The 17708-nt window shown below is 44.8% G+C and overlaps 1 protein-coding gene across 1 annotated transcript in view; it reads left to right on the top strand.

Annotated features, from left to right (window-relative positions):
• Positions 1-4559: 4559 nt before the first annotated feature.
• The window catches only part of RASGEF1B (RasGEF domain family member 1B), a 669944-nt gene continuing 656795 nt past the window's right edge, over positions 4560-17708 (top strand). Inside the window, exon 1 of the mRNA XM_052641857.1 lies at positions 4560-4628. Within this exon, the coding sequence (XP_052497817.1) occupies positions 4560-4628 (69 nt within the window). The remainder of the gene's footprint in view (positions 4629-17708) is intronic.

Here is a 17708-nt window from a genome sequence, read left to right as displayed (position 1 = left end):
AGACCCAGTGCAGCCAAAAATAAATGAATAAAATGATGCCAAAAATCTAAATTATATTATAAAAAAAGAAATGCTGGGTCAAATATTATGAATAATCCTAGTGAATAATACTGTGGTCAAGGTCCTAAATGAGGGAGGACCAGGGATGAGAAGACTGTCTCTCTATGTCTCTATCTATCCACCCACCTATCCCTCCACTCGTACATCCATCTTGGGTCTCTGTTGTTGCTCTACCATCAAGGGAGACAGCAAGAGATAGATGTAATAGTGATTCAGACCTGGGCAGGCTTGGAGATGGTGTGGGCAATGCTCTTCCCATCAAGGCAGAGTCAGTGGGTGCCTGCCCTTCAGGAATGTTTCTCGTGACACTATATGATGCGGGATGGCAGAGGGGAGGCAGCAGGGATATGAAGAGCTCATCAAAGGAATGAGTCTAGATCACAAGTGTGAGTGTACAGCCCCTTAAGATGACTATCATTACAAGAAAATGCCTCTAGCTCACACCAGTCAGAATGGCCATTATCAAAAAATCTACAAAAATAAATGCTGGAGAGGATGTGGAGAGAATGTAAATTGTTACAGGCATCATGGAGCACTGGACTGCACTGTTGGTGGGAATGTAAACTGATTCAGCCATCCTGGAGAACAGTATGAAGACTTCTTGAAAAAACTAGGAATAAATCTACCATATGACCCAGAAATCCCACCACTGGGCATATGCCCTGAGAAAACCATAATTAAAACATGTACCTCAATGTTCATAGCAGCATTTACAATAGGCAGGACATGGAAGCAACCTAGATGTCCATAGATAGGGGAATGGAATAAGAAGTTGTGATACACACACACACACACACACACACACAGTGGAATATGACTGAGCCATAAAAAGGAACAAATTGGAGACAATTCTAGGGAGGTGGATGAACCTAGAGCCTGTTTTACACAGAGTGAAGTAAGTCAGAAAGAGGAAAACAAGTATCATATATTAACACATATATATGGAATCTAGAAAAATGGTACTGATGAACCTATTTGCAGGGCAGGAATAGGAACTGAGACATAGAGAATAGACTCATGGACACAGCAGGGGAAGGAGAGGATGGGATGAATTGAGAGAGTGGCATTGAAATATATACTTTAAAAAGGGGAGGGGGCTCAGATGGTAAAGACTTGGGTTTGATCCCTTGGGTTTGATGGTAGGAGACTTGGGTTTGATCCCTGGGTCAGGAAGATCCCCTGGAGAAGGGAATGCATTGAAATATATACATTACCATGTATAAAATAGATAGCTAATGGGAAGTTGCTATATAGTGAGGGAGCTCAGCCCGGTGCTTTGTGACAGTCTAGAGGGGTGGGTTGGGGTGGGAAGTGGGAGGGAAGTTCATGACGGAAGGGACATATGAATCCCTATGGCTTAGTCATGTTGATGTATGGTGGAAACCAAGACAACATTGTAAAGCAATTATCCTTCAATTAAAAATAATAAAAAAGAAAATGCCTCTATTCACTAAAAATCACTAGTTCAGTTAAAGATTTTCTTATTTCAGTTAGTATTTAATATAGCCTTCCTTGTTCCTAAACCATAAATTATTCATATATGGCAAGTGACTCTCTATAAATATTCTTTCTGTTCCTTAAATTTCATATTTTTTCTTAAATTCTACTCCCCAAATGAACATTACCTGTACTTTGTCAACTTTCTGTCACGTAGTATCATGTAATAGCAAAAACACAGACCTGACTGGCAGTTGAAGTAGGTTTAATTCCTATCTCTGCCACGAACCTGCTGTATGGTGTTGGCCAGTCTTTTAAATTCTTGATTTCTTATCTTTAAAGTAATACAGAGTTGTAATGACAATCACATGAAGTGCTATGAGCAGAAAAAAAAAATATAACAGTTAACCTATATTGAGTTCTTACTTTACATATCACAAAATAAGACACTGTTCTCAGTGTTTAAAATGCAAACATGTACTTTCCTCAGAATAACCACATGGTAAGCTGGATTCCAAATAGCTCTATGGCTTTCACCCCTGGTTTTCCTTCTGTGATTATGTTACATTATGTGGGACTTTGAAGATGTGATTACGTTGACTAATCAGTTGACCTTAGGAGAGGAAGATGATCTAGGTGGGCCTGGATATTATAATTGTGTAATTACATGAGCCTCTTTAAAGTAAAAAGTCTTCTCTGGCTGTTTGAAGAAAAAGAAGTTAGAGAGGTCTGAAGCATGAGAAGGACTCAAGACAATTGTTGTTTAGAAGATGGAAGACGTCACATGAGAAGGAATCTGGGCAACCCCTCCGAGTGGAGGGTGGGCACTCTGCTGACAACTAACAAGGAAACAAGGACTACAGACCTATAGCTGCAGGGAATTAGAGTCTGTCAACCTATTTGTTTTAAAAAATAATTATTTATTTATTTTTGGTTGCACTGGGTCTTTGTTGCTGCACACTGGCTTTCTCTAGTTGCAGTGAGCAGCTGTGGTTCCTGGGCTTCTCGTTTTGGTGGCTTCTCTTGCTGTGGAGCACACGGGGTTCAGTAGTTGTGGTGTGTGGGCTCAGTAGTTGCAGCTCGTGGGCTCTAGAGCTTGGGCTTCAGTAGTTGTGGGGCACGGGCTTAGTTGCCCTGTGGCATGTGTAATCTTCCCACAGCAGGGATCAAACCTGTGTTTCCTGCATTGGCGGGTGGATTCTTAACCCCTGGACCACTAGGGAAGTCCAAACCTGAATATTTATAGCTAGAATACAGAAGATGAAACCAGAGATGTCAAAGAAACTTTGTTTTTGATGATCTCTCTACTGCAAAACAAACTTGAATGAAAAAAGTTTGAGAAGCACTGAGCTGATATATTCAAAGTAATTTACACATTTCCTTCATATTCTGTTCCCTAAATTTACAGTGAGTTTGTTGTATCAGGTAGAATTCTGGAATGAGAATCAGGAAATGGACCCAGCTATTCATCACCATCCATCCAACCATCCATCTTCTACTCATGGTGTCCAACAAGCATTTGTAGGGTGCTCCTAAGACAATGTGATTTGATGAAGTAACACAGGCTCTGCTAGTTCTGTTTCCTTGCATTTAAAACTAACTAGGTGATGCCACAAACCTCTATTACCAATAGGATGCTATTACAGTTCTTGTATGTGCTGACCTTTGGGTTTCACAGGGTAGGGCAGTGTTTTTCAAAGTCCAGCCTGGGTACCTACCACCTGCAGCGGAATCTCCTGGATGCTTAATAAGAAAGCAGATCCTGAGGTTGCCCCAAACCCTCTGAATCCGAAACACTGGAGGTTGGAGCCCAGTACTTCTGGTTTTAAACAAGCTTTCCGAATTATTCTCATGTACACACTTCAAGTTCCAGATGTATAGCTATGTTGTTGTTCAGTCAGCAAGTCCCGTCGGACTCTTTGCGACCCCATGGACTGGAGCTCGCCAGGCTTCCGTGTTTGTACCTCCCAGTTTGTACAAGTTCATGTTCATTGAATCTGTGATGCCATCCAACCATCTCATCTCTGTTGCCTTCTTCTCCCTCTGCCTTCAGTCTTTCCCAGCATCAGGGTCTTTTCTGGCTGCAAAATAAAGATGTAAGATAGATTCCTGTGTCCTAAAATTATCTCCCTTATTAGAAGACAAGCCTCACAGATTTGGAAAGAAAACAGGACCATACCTGTGTGCATCAACCTTTTGGCCATGTCCATCCGTCCCCCACCCCACCCCCACCCCAGCCAAGGTTGTGATTATGGAGCATATTTGTGCCCAGATAGCTCCTTATCTGTGCCCTGTACCTGCAAAGTCACCTTTCCCCTTCTGGGGCAGTGCCTGTCCCATGCATGATGAGGGGTTACAGGGAGAACGTGAGCGGGAGTCCCCCTCCCAGGCTTCGGGAGCCTTTTCCCTTCCCTGAGGGAGGGTGGGGCCGGCGCCGGCCGCCGGGGGAGCCCCTGCGGGCAGCGCGCGCCTGGCAGCCGTCACCCGGCGGGTCAGCCGCGGCCGGAGGCAGCCTTTGCCACCTCCCTTGGCGTGGAGAGGGGAAACCGGAGAAGTGGGTCACCCCGGCCGGCCCCGTCCTCCCACCCTCCCCGGCCTCGCCTCCCGCTCTCCCGCCCAGCCTCAGGCCTGGGCCGCGGCCGAAGCGGTGTGGCTGGAGCGGCGGCGCCCGGGGCCGGGCCTCCGGTGCCCGCGCCTCGGCGCTCTGCCCGCCAGTGCCCTTGCCCGCGCGCGGCGCCCGTCCTGCGGCGCGTTGGCCCTCCCGCCCCGCCCTCGGCGGGGCCCTTCCCGGTACTCGGGCGAGAGTGACATTCAGCGGGAAAGGCTAGCGCAGACGGCGGCGCCCCGCTCCCGGGCGGACCCGGCCGCGCGCACTCGCACCCCGCACGCCGGGCGGCGGTGGCGGCCGGGCGGCAGGCGCGCTCCCCCCGGGCCCGGCCCCGCCGCGGGCCGCCCCCAGCCCCGGGCCGCGCTGGCCGGCCGGCTGCGGGCGAGACCCGGGCGCTCGGGCCCCCGCGCAGCGGAAGGACGGATCCGGCGCCTCGGGAGAGCCCCTGCCTCATATGGCAAAGTTTCTCGCCAAGCTCCTGGGCTGCACGTTGCCGAGCAAGGGCGCCTCTCCCATGTTTGAGGTAGGTGGAGGGCGTGTCCCCGCGGCACGGCCGTCGGCGCGGGCGGCGACCCCTGGCCAGGGCCCTGGACCGTCTCTCTTGCTGGTTTCCACCTGCAGGTCTGGGGTGGGGCGCGAGGATGGCTGGGGGTGGGGGTCGGGGGAAAACCGGACCCCAGGGAGCCTGAAATCCAGCTCCTCTGAATGTCGGTGAAAATTTTGTTTTCCTTCCCTAGTAGGCAAACACGTTTTCTGTTAATCGAGTTTTGCGAGTTGCTCTTTCCCTAAAAGGCCAGGAACGTCTGAAAATGAGCGGGTACCCTGCAGTCCTTCTCTGCTGCCTACTTTGTTTCTTGCTTTTTCCTTTTCATCTGAAAAAACCTCAAACCCCAAACCCAAACCAGCCAGGACGTGCAATCTCTGGGTCGGAAGGTTTCCACCTTGCCGCCCTCCTCCGCTCCCCTCCCCCAGCCTCCCGCACAGCGCCAACTCCATTGAAGTTAACTCCTTTCTTCTTTCGGGAGTAAGATCCCTTGGGGATGAGAAGGGTTAAAAATGGGACTTGCCACATCAGGTGTACGAATCGCAGTGCTAAAGGCAGGTACATCTAATTGCTCCCACCTGTCTGAGGCAGCAGGGATGCTGCGGTGAGCATCTCTGCAAGGAGGCGTGTAAGAGGAGGGTGGTGGGCTTCTCCGCCTGGGGCAAAGGGTGGCACCGACTATTGTATAGGAAACCCATGGGGGCCACTCAGTAGGGACAGTGTCTCACTGTGCACAGCTCCCCCAACCCCACCTCTAGAACCCTGTGTGTCCTTTGTCTCTGTCTACTCCATCTGCTGACTGCCTGACTGCTGGGCCTGGACCAGAGGATGGTGGCGGTGGCCAGATTAACCTGCACTGCTGTGCGTGCCTGTGTGGCTCTCCTCACTCAGTCGTAGGCCCCTGCCAGCCTCAGGCTGCCTCTGGAGTACCTCCACCCTCAGTCTTCAGTTTCCTGACTGGCCAGAGAGAAGCTGAATTTGGTCTCTCTTCTCAGGATGCAGGAACTCATCCTTCAATAAGCCACCTCTTCAGGATTCTGACTCTTGAGTCTCCTCCCTGACTGCCGCTGAGTCTTTCTCATCTCTGACAGCTGTAGGTCTTCTTACCTTCTGAGGCCCTGTGGTCCCATCCCTTTGATTTTGGAGCTCAGACTGTTCAACCCAGAATCTCTGCCGCATGACAAAACCATCTTGAAGCAGGGAGATCCGGACAGTAGGTGATGGAGAGGAGCTGAGAAAATAAGAGCAGATGGGGAGAAACCAGACTGAAATGCCTGGGTACATGGTAGCCTGAAATCTAAGATATAATGAAGAGGCTGGAAAAGTCAAGGTTTCCAGGTCTGCAGCTAACATGAACTGTCTCCTTTGGCATCTCTGCCCATTTGCTTCTCTGGAGGGGCTTTCCAGGTGGCACTAGTGGTAAAGAACCTGCCTGCCAATGCAGGAGATGTAAGAGATGTGGGTTCAATTCCTGGGTCGGGGAGATCCCCTGGAGGAGAAAATAGCAACTCACTCCAGTATTCTTGCCCAGAGAATCCTATGGACAGAGGAGCCTGGCGGGCTACAGTCTGTGATCACGATCACAAAGAATCGAATATGACTGAAGCAACTTAGCGTGTTAGCACGACCTAAAGGTTAGACATCATTTGAGGGTTGTTCTGAACACCCAAGGTACTTCTTGAAGATGGCTTTTCTCTTTGAATTTCTCTTCACTTGTGTTTGGTTTTTTGTTCTGAAGTTACCAGAACCCATGCCAAGCAATTTCAGTTGTACATGCTGCCTTTTAATGGTATATGCCTGCCTGTTTTATCTTCAGGCCAATAGATGCCCCACCTTAATTTCTTAAAATAATTGCCTCTCAATCATGGCTGAGAGGAGGGGGCCTCAGAAACTAGTCAGAGACCTATATATATATTTTCAATACTTTTATTTACTTATTTTTGGCTGCGCTAGGTCTTCATTGCTGTTCCGGCTTTTGCTCTAGTTGCGGTGAGTGGGGGCCACTCTCTAGGTGTGGTGCGTGGGCTTCTCACTGTGGTGGCTTCTCTTGTTGCAGAGCACAGACTCCAGGGCACATGAGCTTCAATAGTTGCAGCACGTGGGCTCAGTAGTTGCAGCTCCTGGGCTCAAGAGCACAGGATCAATAGTTGTGGCGTGTAGGCTTGGTTGCTCCATGACACGTGGGATCTTCCTGGATCAGAGATCAAACCTGCCTTGGAAGGTAGACCCTTTGCCACTGAGCCACCAGGGAAGCCCCCAGAGACCTATTTAGACAGTTAAGAAAATGAGTGGCTGTTTGGTCTTTGAAGAGCTCTAGGGAGAGGGAATTCCCTCTGTCCTCGGTGTCTCCTTGTGTCTTGCTCTGGGTTATTTTTAAGCACCCAGAGGCAGGAGCTGCTGTGGCATCTGCTCTCTCCTTTCTACAACCGATGGATGCAGTGTTGGCTGAATCAACCCCAAACACTTCACCCAGGTGTCACTTTTAATCAGTGCTGCTGGAGCAGTTAAGTGATCATCCGTTTCCTCCCTGTGGGGGAAAATCTGTGCCCTCAGACAGATGAATAACTGAGTCAGGAATGTGTTTCAAGGATGCTTTCTTCTCAAGCAGCAACCCCTTCAACGCGCTCAGTCATAAACCAAGAGGCAGTTGTTGAGAGCTCTCGACGTCTGGGAGGGAGAGAAGTGTTGTACGAAAGAGATTCTTAAATCTTTCTAAATATTCCTCTTCTAAAAGTGGAAGGAGTGCTAGGATCTGAGAACATTTTAGGCAGCTTTTCATTTCTACCACGCGCTCTCTTCCTAACTGTGGAGGTTACCTTCAGTTTCAGGGAAATCAAGAGCAGAGATGGGTGTTTACACGATCCATGGCCTTTGGCTTCATTTTGGTTTGGTGCTGACCAGGAATGTAGTTGCTTCCTGTGTGTGTGTGTGTGTAGTTGCTCAGTCATGTCTGACTCTTTGAGCCCCCATAGACTGTAGCCCTGCAGGCTCCCCTGTCCATGGATCCTCCAGGCAAGAATACTGGAGTGGGTTACCATTCATCCTTCTCCAGGGGATCTTCCTGACCCAGGGATTGAACCCAGGTCTCCCACATTGCAGGTGGATTCTTTACCATCTGAGCCACAAGGGAAGTCCTAGTTGCTTCCTACGCAGGACAGATAGGTTTTCGCAGAAGAGATTTACCTGAAAGACCACTGAGTCCCGACAGGCCCTCTCATGTGCTTGTTGTTAGCTGATCAGGGAGAACGGGTGCCAGGCTGTGGAGGACATGGGAGCCAGAAGTCACTATGGTTGAAAAACAATGCCAGTGCGTGTCTGGCTGCATCATCTTCAGAGGCTAAGGACAGATGGTGTCTGTTTGAAACAGAATGTCTTCGTGATCTTTTTGTTTCATCTTTTTCTTAGTATTTAAGTTAACAAGCCAAGTCTTTGAGAAACAGCTTTAAAATTTCAAGGAAAAAAGAAAGCAAAGGACCATAAGTTCACTCCAGCCACGGTGGCACCGTGAGCACTGGGCTAGATGTTTGGAATGGGGTTTGCAGTGCATGAAGGCAGAGGTCCTGCAGAAAGAGTGGGCTTCCTGAACGTTCTGATATCTAAGCACGCGGGTACGTGGTTTCAGACCCAACAGGTTCTACTTCCCTGTGTCCTGTGTGCTTGGATGGCTGGATGTCGGGTCCTGGCATCAATTTCTTCCCCTTTAAGCTCTAACATATTAAGAAACTGTCCCCACCTCCACCCCCAGTATTGCTTTGCTTTCTTTGTGCCTCAGGGCTGGTCAGTGATGAGGTCTGGCTCCAGGACAGGAAGTGGCAGGAGAATCACGTAGACAGAGGCGGTTGCCTTTTCTCCCCGCAGAGCCCTCTATCTTCAGTCTGCAAAGCTGCATCTTTCATCCTGCCATCCTCCATCGTGTAACCTCGTGGGGCACCTTTCAGAGGCCACATCCATTGGGCAGAACACATCTGGCTCTACAGAAAAGGGCTGTCAGTTCCCCACCACTGTCATGGATGTTCTCCAGAATTGTCACAGCTCATGTGCATTCTACTTATTTCCACGCTCTGTTTTCTGTCTCCCCCAGTATTACTGCCTAACTGCAACTATCGTTGTTCAGTCGCTGTTGTGTCCAACTCGTTGTGACCACCTGGACTGCAGCACGCCAGGCTTCCCTGTCCTTCACCGTCTCCCGGAGTTTGTTCAAACTCATGTCCATTGAGTCGGTGATGCCATCCAACCATCTCATCCTCTGTCACCGCCTTCTTCTCCCGCCTTCAATCTTTCCCAGCATCAGGGTCTTTCCTAGTGAGTTGGCTCTTGGCATCAGGTGACCAGAGTATTAGAGTTTCAGCTTTAGCATCAGTCCTTGCAGTGAATATTCAGGGTTGATTTTCTTTAGGATGGACTGGTTGGATCTCCTTGCAGTCCAAGGGACTCTTAAGAGTATTCTCTAGCACCACAATTCTCAGCCTTCTTTATGGTCCATCTCTTGTATCTGCACACAACTGTAACTGTAGTTTCATTTAAATTTATGCATAACACAAAATAACTATCATTTATTGCCTACTCTGGGCCAGGCATTGTTCTAAGGGTATAATATACATGATATCAGCTGTCCTCTCAATGGCTTCATAATTTTGATGTTAACAACTATGTTTTACAGACAGGAAAAATTAAGTTTTAGAGAGTTTATTTGCTTAAGATCATTCTATTAATGTGTGTTAGAGTGAGGGTCTCAAGATTCACCTCCCTCCCTCGACTATAGTTGCTTGGTATTTAGTTTTTTGCTTTGTTTTACTTTTTGTTTTCTACATCAGCTTCATTTCTAAATATATTCTTTGTCTTTGGAAGTAGGAAAGGCAAATCCCATTCTCTCTTATCTTTCTCTCACTGTGTTACCGTTGGGATGGTGTGAGTACCTTACTTCTGGAAATGGTCAATCCAAGGTTGATTAAAGTCAGAGGAATTGTTAAAGGAAAGATTCAAGTACCATGTCTGTGACCCTTTACCAATAGCCTCCATTTGTGGAGTGTTTCCTGTATGTCGTCCTGGCTTATTCCCATGTAACGTTATGAGAGAATTGATGTTGTCTTCCCTGTTTCAGAAGTGAGGACGCCAAGGCTCAGAGTCATTACACAAATTGTCCAAGGTCACTTACCCACTCCAGGTCTAATCTGGGGGGTAAATGCTGGATTCTGATTCCACATGCTTTGCCAGCCAGCTGCACTGAGTTACCTAAATCTTTTCCTGGCCTCTGATCTCTGTCTTATCCACTTGGTCTCTTGCACTATTGCCAAAGTCATTTTCTTTAATAGCCCAGCTGAGCACAGTACTCATTTATATACCCCCAGTTTTTGGTGATTCACCTCTGCACACAGATTCAGCAGGATATGTAGCTCCCCTCGACAGTGTGTTCCTACCTAATTTTCATATTCAGTCTTATCTTCTTCCTGTTTCTTTCCAGTGTTCTTACGACTTTTTGGTCTCTTCCCGTTTCTTAACCATATCCTCTTACCTCCAAGCTCTTCCTCAGCCTGGAATATTCTCCCACTAACATTCTCTTATTGGTATTTCCCCTTTTTTCAAATTTTAGCTCAAATCTCACCTTCAGATCCACTTGCTGGAAAACATCCAGCCCTCCCTGAATGTTACTTATGTTTGTTCCTCTGTGAGGCCTTGATCAGATTTCTCTTGTAACTCCTCTGTATTTCACTTTTCTAGCTTCAGTGGGAGTAATAGCACTGCTGATTGCAGGGTGGTGAAGGTCAAATGAGTTAGTGCCTGGAAAAGTGTTGCGTTGACAAAAAATTTTGTTTGGGTTTTTCCATTAGATGGTATGGAAAACCCAAATGTACTTTTTTGGACAACCCAGTACTTAGACTGGTGCTCAGTACATGGTCATTACTGAGATTCTAGTCTGTGTGTCTCTGACCTCGTGAGTCTTTACAACTAAGTCCTTTTTCCTTCCACAAGACCTAACAGAGGATTTTGCACCTAGCTTTGCATCAGATAAATGTCTGATGCTCTCAACCTTGAAGGTTCATGGTTTTCTTTGCTGTTAAATTATTTGTTTATCTGAAATTCAAATTTAACCAGCATCTTGTATTTTTATTTGCTAAATCTGGCAACCCTCGCTTCCCTTCTTCCTCCTCCCCTCAGAACCGAGCTCCTAGAGTCCAATCTCACTCAACCATGGGAAGCTTTTCCCCATGCTTCCCTCTTTAAAGCCTCTTCTGTGTCAGAGATCATGTCCCAGGCCAACTGTGTCACTGTAGGGAATTCTAGCTGGGCAGCTGCCTGTCCCCACTGCCTCACTAGTATGGAAATGCTGGAGTGAGCAGGCTTTCCACGGCAAGTGCCAGGGCTGTGACTGAGAGTGGTGTATTCCTGGCATGCTGTGTGTTCATTCTTTATGTGTTCACCAGGTCACTCATTCATTCATTTACCGAATGTTGTGAAATGCCAGCTTTGTGCTGGATGCCCTGTGGAAGCCTTGCTAAGACACGTTCAAACTGTTTTGACTGTGAGTCACTGTCAGAAATATATTTTACATTACAATCCTGAAGGGCACATGGCTATTTATACCTGTAACACTGAAGTTAAATTTCAAGAATAATACTTCTCCTTACGGCTGGAATGTACTTGATCTTTGCAATTTTGTTCTTTCCTTTCCTTTCCATTTATTGAATTCTATTAAGCATTGAACTGGGAAGGACGCATTGAATCGATTTCATGATTTGTGACTCATAATTTGAAAATCACTGCTATGTGGGATGGCAAGATTCTATTTTTACAGAACAGTTTGTATTACTTCATTATCCCAGTACTCTACTTACACTTTATTATACTATACATTAGATTTTTGTGGCCTGTCTTGGGAGGCCATTCACCATGCATAACACTATTTTTTGGCGGGGGGGATATTTTCAGAGTTTCAAACAACTAACTTACCAAATGCCTTTTGATGACTATCCTGCCTCTAAATTGCATAAAAGGTTTGACATGTTACCTGATAATATTTTATGACACAGTTTTTAATCTTGAACACTGTACTCAAATTTCAGTTTATTTCTCTTTTCGCATCCACTAATAACAAATGCGCTCCACTGGTTGGATGGCCTCCCTAGGCTACATTTAATGGATCTTTCTGGCTATATATTTTAATTGACTCCATCCCTTCTCCCTTGAAGAAAGTTGTACTTTGAAGCAATGTTTTTCCCTGTCTAATTTTCCTGGGGAAGATCTTGATTTTATCCACTACAGTGAGGTCCTTTGTCTGCTTAAATGAATCTTGCATACTCTCATCCACTTGGTCCTTCTGACCGCTTCAAGCATCTAAAGGAAGAACCATGTGGTCTGGCTGTTTTGAAAGCAAATAACTAGCACGAGTGTGGCTATTGCTTCAGTGATTGGATGTTGGTAGAGGATCATAAAGGAGAAGTTTACTTTGAGAATAATAGCTGCCATTGCCACAGCTGGTCTTTCTATGAGGGCCATTTGAATTTTAAGCTAATGGATACTGAGTTTGTCTTGTAAATTCCCCATTCAGTTGGTTTGAGGGCCAATTGGATGGCTCTACCACATCTGAGCCATTGTATACACACAGGCAACTCTACTTACCTTTTGTGTTGGCTGCTTTTAAACTCTGCATGTGGTCCTAAATGCTTGCGGTTCAGTTATAGGAATATGTGGTCCCATTATGATTACATCTGTCTAATGGCTTCTTGCTGAGAACCCGTTACAGGATTTTCCCCCCTTTTTCTGTATTTTGATAAGGAAACGCTAGTGTTTCACATCTGTCAAATCGCCAGTGCTGGCTGCATGTCATGGGGAGCATGTGGGAGCTTAACCCTTTGATTTTTTTTCTTTTTGCTTAGGTCTTTTCAATTCATAATGATGTTCTTGTATATTATGAATTTCTACTTTGTGAATCTTTGAAAAGATACAATAGATCTAATGGTGATGCTTATATTAGGAAAGTTCTGCCTACTTAGATTTGCCTATTGCAGTGACCAGTGAATAAAAACACAACTTTAATTTGAATTTTGTGGTGAGTAAGGACTGTGCTTCCCACTCTTAGAGAATCTTAAATGTACTTAGGCCTATTTCTTCAAGTATCTATAATATATTAACAGTATTCTAATGTCCCTTTCAAAGTTTGCATTTTCAAGCCCAAATCATTCTCTCTGCTCCCCATCTGAAACCCACTTTTCCTTTCCAACACCATCATCACCCCAAAGCTCCCCGTGTCTTCTTTTCACCTAGAGTAGCACTTTGGTGCCAACTTTGCTTACTCTCTTGTCTTCTTTCTTCATGAACATTGTCAGTGATTCTTGTAGATTTTGTCTTTGATTTGTACCATTCTTTTTATTGCTTCTAGTCATCATCTACTGATCCAGCAAACATTTATTGAGTATATGCTATGACCAAGGACTAGTGGGGTCTGTAGGGGATTTCATGATAAGCTACTAATTGACTTGCCCCCCTGATGTCTCCCTCCTCTCCATTTTTCCTGAATATGCTGCTGGGACACCACAGTGCCTTTTCATTATCACTTTCCTACAGACGAGTCTATATGACTTTCTACTCCCAAAGGGTCAAGTCTTTAAATTCCACCTGGGTTATTTGTAAAGTATTCAGTTAAGTGTCTCACTTTGCGTACCCAGCTTTAGTGCTTGTCATCGATTTCCTTCAGGGATCCTCACGTGTTAGATATAAATCCTTGCCCTGCGTATTTGTTCATGCTCTTTGTCTATCCTGCAATATGATGACCTATCCTCATTCTCCCCATTCTTCCTACCTAAACGCTATCTAATCTTCAGAGCCATAATAAAGACCCAGTTGTTTATGAAGGCTTACCCAAATAAAGCAAAGAGGTTAAGATGACATGTGCTCATAAATCAAACACTTGGCTTCCAGTCCTGGCTCCCTTACTTAACTATGTGACCTTAAAAAATTTTTTTTAATTGAAGTATAGCTGGTTTACAATGTTGTGGTAGTTTCAGGTGTACAGCAAAGTGATTCAATTATATATATATATATATATATATATATATATATATATACACACACACACACACATTTTTAAAGATTCTTTTCCATTACAGGTTATTACATGATACTGAGCAGCATTTCTAATGCTGCACCATTGGTCCATGGTGGCTGCCTATGTTCTATACAGTAGTCTATGTTTTGGGCTTCCCCAGTGCCTCAGCAGTAAAGAGTCTGCCTGCAACACAAGAGATGTGCAGGAGATGTGGGTTCAATCCCTGGGTCAGCAAGATCCCCTGGATTAGGAAATGGCAACCCACTCCAATATTCTTGCCCGGGAAATCCCATGGATAGAGGAGCCTGGCAGGCTACAGTTCATGGGATCCCAAAGAGTTGGACATGATTTCGAGACTAAAGAACGACAGCAACAGTCTAATATTTTAATCCCAAACTCCTAATATATCTCTCCACTCCTTTCCCCTTTGGTAACCATAAGTTTGTTTTCTATGTCTGTGAATCTATTTTGATTTTGTAAATTAATTCATTTGTATCATTATTTTAGATTCCCCATATATGCAGTATCTTATGATATTTGTCTTTCTCTGTCTGACCTACTTAGTATGATAATCTCTAGGTCCAGCTATTTTGTTGTAAATGACATTTTCATTCTTTTTTATGACTGAGTAATATTGTGTATGTGACCTTAATTAAGTAAATGACCTCCTTGTGTCTCATGTTTATTTCCTGTAAAATTAAAATAATAGTGGCTATCTTATTGCACTATTATGAGAATTAAATAATTCAAATAAAATACTTAGCATAGTATCTGGTAATAGTACTTACTACAACATGTATTTTCACCTTGATCTCCATACCCTGAGTATTTCCTCTTCTTTGACTAAACTTACGAATAATATCTTATTGTTGCTGCTGTTGTTCAGTTGCTAAGTTGTGTCTGACTTTTTGCAACCCCATGGACTGCAGCATGCCAGGCTTCCCTGTCCTTCCCTGTCTCCCAGAGTTTGCTCAAACTCATGTCCATGGAGTCGGTAATGCCATTCAACTGTCTCATCCTCTCTTGTCCCCTTCTCCTCCTGCCCTCAATCTTTCCCAGCATCAGGGTCTTTTCCAATGAGTCAGCTCTTCACATCAGGTGGCCCAAGTATTGGAGTTTTAGCTACCAGTAGCATCAGTTCTACTAATGAATGTTCAGTGTTGATTTCTTTTAGGATGGACCGGTTGGATCTCCTTGCCAGCCAAGGGACTCTCAAGAGTCTTCTCCAACACCGCAATTCAAAAGCGTCAGTTCTTCGGCACTTGGTCTTCTTTATAGTCCAACTCTCACATCCATACATGACTACTGGAAAACCATAGCTTTGACTAGATGGACCTTTGTTGGCAAAATGATGTCTTTGCCTTTTAATATGGTGTTTAGGTTTGTCATTGCTTTCCTTCCAAGGAGCAATTGTCTTTTAATTTCATGGCTGCAGGCATTGTCAGCAGTGATTTTGGAACCCCCAAAAAGAAAATCTGTCACTGCTTCCACTTTTCCCCTTCTATTTGCCATGAAGTGATGAGACCGGATGCCATTATCTTAGTTTTCTGAATGTTGAGTTTCAAGCCAGCTTTTTCATTCTCCTTTCTCATGTTCATCAAGAGGCTCTTTAGTTCTTCACTTTCTGCCATAAGGGTGGTGTCATCTGCGTATCTGAGGTGATTGATATTTCTCCCGGCAATCTTGATTCCAGTTTGTGCTTCATCCAGCCCAGCATTTCTCATGATGCACTCTGCATATATGTTAAATAAGCAGGGTGACAATATACAGCCTCGATTTACACCTTTTCCAATTTTGAACCAGTCGATTGTTCCATGTGTAGTTCTAACTGTTGCCTCTTGTCCTGCATACAGGTTTCTCAGGAGGCAGGTAAGGTGGTCTGATATTACCATCTCTGTAAAATTTTTCCACAGTTTGGTGTGATTCACATAGTTATAGGCTTTAGTGTAGTCAATGAAGCAGAAGTGGGTGTTTTCCTGGAATTCTCTTATGTTCTCTATGATCCAATGGATGTTAGCAATTTGACCTCTGGCTCCTCTGCCTTTTCTAAATCCAGATTGTACAACTGAAATTTTTCAGTTCACGAACTGTTGAAGCCTAGCTTGAAGGATTTTGAGCAAAACCTTACTAGCGTGAGAAATGAATACTTGTTTGAACATTCTTTGGCACTGCCATTCTTTGAGATTGGAATGAAAACTTATCTTTTCTAGTTCTGTGGCCACTGCTAAGTTTTCCAAATTTTCTGGCATATTGAGTCCAACACTTTAGGAGCCTCATCTTTTAGGATTTTAAATAGCTCAGCTGGTATACTTGTATGAATTCTCCACAGTGCTGAGTGCAACATAGGCACTCAATCAGTGCTGATCAATGTTGAAAACATTATGCTGCTTTATCAAAATCTGGGTACCAGTTTATTTCTGGATACATTTAATTGTAGTTAATGGAAATGTGACGGCCATTGTCCTTTAGTGACTTGTCCTCAATCCTTGGGATGTGTGTTAATTCTAACTTAGGCTGCTGTTGTGCAAATGGTGACAATATACTTTTATATGCAACTGTGACAGAAGCAATTCTTGAAAAATGTACCAATTATAAATGTCATTTAAATGAAATTCAACCATAGATTGCAATATAATTAAACACAGCGTATTTTTTGTTTTTCAGTTGGTTTGCGAAACATGTATCCTCAAAATAGGTCAAGTGAAGCAAATTCGTGCCATAAGTCAAGTTTTTATTCATCAGACTTTTGTGTTCCATGCTGTTAGTGGAGAATTCTGGCTTAAAATCAGGTTGGATTATTCCAAAGTTAATTTACTCCAAAGGACACTTACTCAGTGGGCTTCCTTATCATATTTCCAGTGGGACAGAGGGAGTAATGATGCCCTGCTTCCCTGGAAAACTCTGTTGGATTATCTGAAAGCATGGGAATTTAATTTCATGGAGATTATCTGAATTTGGTTGAAAGAAAAGTGGGGGTACCTACAGAGAGGCACATGGGGCTGAAAAGTAAAGAGTAGCAGCCTTATGAATTGCAAAGAACCTGCACCCAGAGTTTTAAGATCTGAATTCTGAACCTGGCTTGTCTCCGCACTGGCTCAATGCAATTGGGGGAAATCTCCTTACCTCTCTGAGTGTCAGTTTTCATAGCTCTGAAATGCAGGTATCAGTATTCAATTTGCATTATTCACAGAAATGATGTGAGGCTCTGGTGTAATAAATGTGAAAATCCTTATAAAATATCAAGCATTCTGCTAAGTCACTTCAGTCGTATCCAACTCTGTGTGAACCCATAGACGGCAGCCCACCAGGCTCCCCCGTCCCTGGGATTCTCCAGGCAAGAACACTGGAGTGGGTTGCCATTTCCTTCTCCAGTGCATGAAAATGAAAAGTGAAAGTAAAGTCGCTCAGTCGTGTCCGACTCTTAGCAACCCCATGGACTGCAGCCTACCAGGCTCCTCTGTCCATGCGATGTTCCAGGCAAGAGTACTGGAGTGGGGTGCCATTGCCTTCTCTGATCAAACATTCTACAAACATGAATTGCCATCACCGGTACTGTACAAAGAGGACGGAAATATAAGGTAACTATTTGGTGTCCTGGGCTTGTAGGAACCTGCTGGGAAGTGTACTGTTGGGGATGGTATGAATGGCAAAGAATAGAAATGTTTCTGTTTGAAAGGTAGAGAAAGAATATGAAGCAGTCATAATTTAGAACTAGAGCTTTAACGCTTGTGTAATAACCCCTGGAATCTCTGTATGCAGAGATTTACTTCAGGAATAATGCACTTTTTAAAAAATATTGTGCTTTACAATATTGGACTGATGCTGAAGCTGAAACTCTGATATTTTGGCCACCTGATGCAAAGAACTGACTCGTTGGAAAAGACCCTGATGCTGGAAAGATTGAAGGCAGGAGGAGAAGGGGACGACAGAGGATGAGATGATTGGATGGCATCACCAACTCGATGGACATGAGTTTGGGTGGTCTCCAGGAGTTGGTGATGGACAGGAAAGCCTGG

The sequence above is a fragment of the Budorcas taxicolor genome, chromosome 6 (genome assembly GCF_023091745.1).
Source record: "Budorcas taxicolor isolate Tak-1 chromosome 6, Takin1.1, whole genome shotgun sequence".
Taxonomy (NCBI): Eukaryota; Metazoa; Chordata; class Mammalia; order Artiodactyla; family Bovidae; genus Budorcas; species Budorcas taxicolor.
Note: the sequence above shows the minus strand (reverse complement) of the source record. Positions and strands in the feature narration are given on the sequence as shown.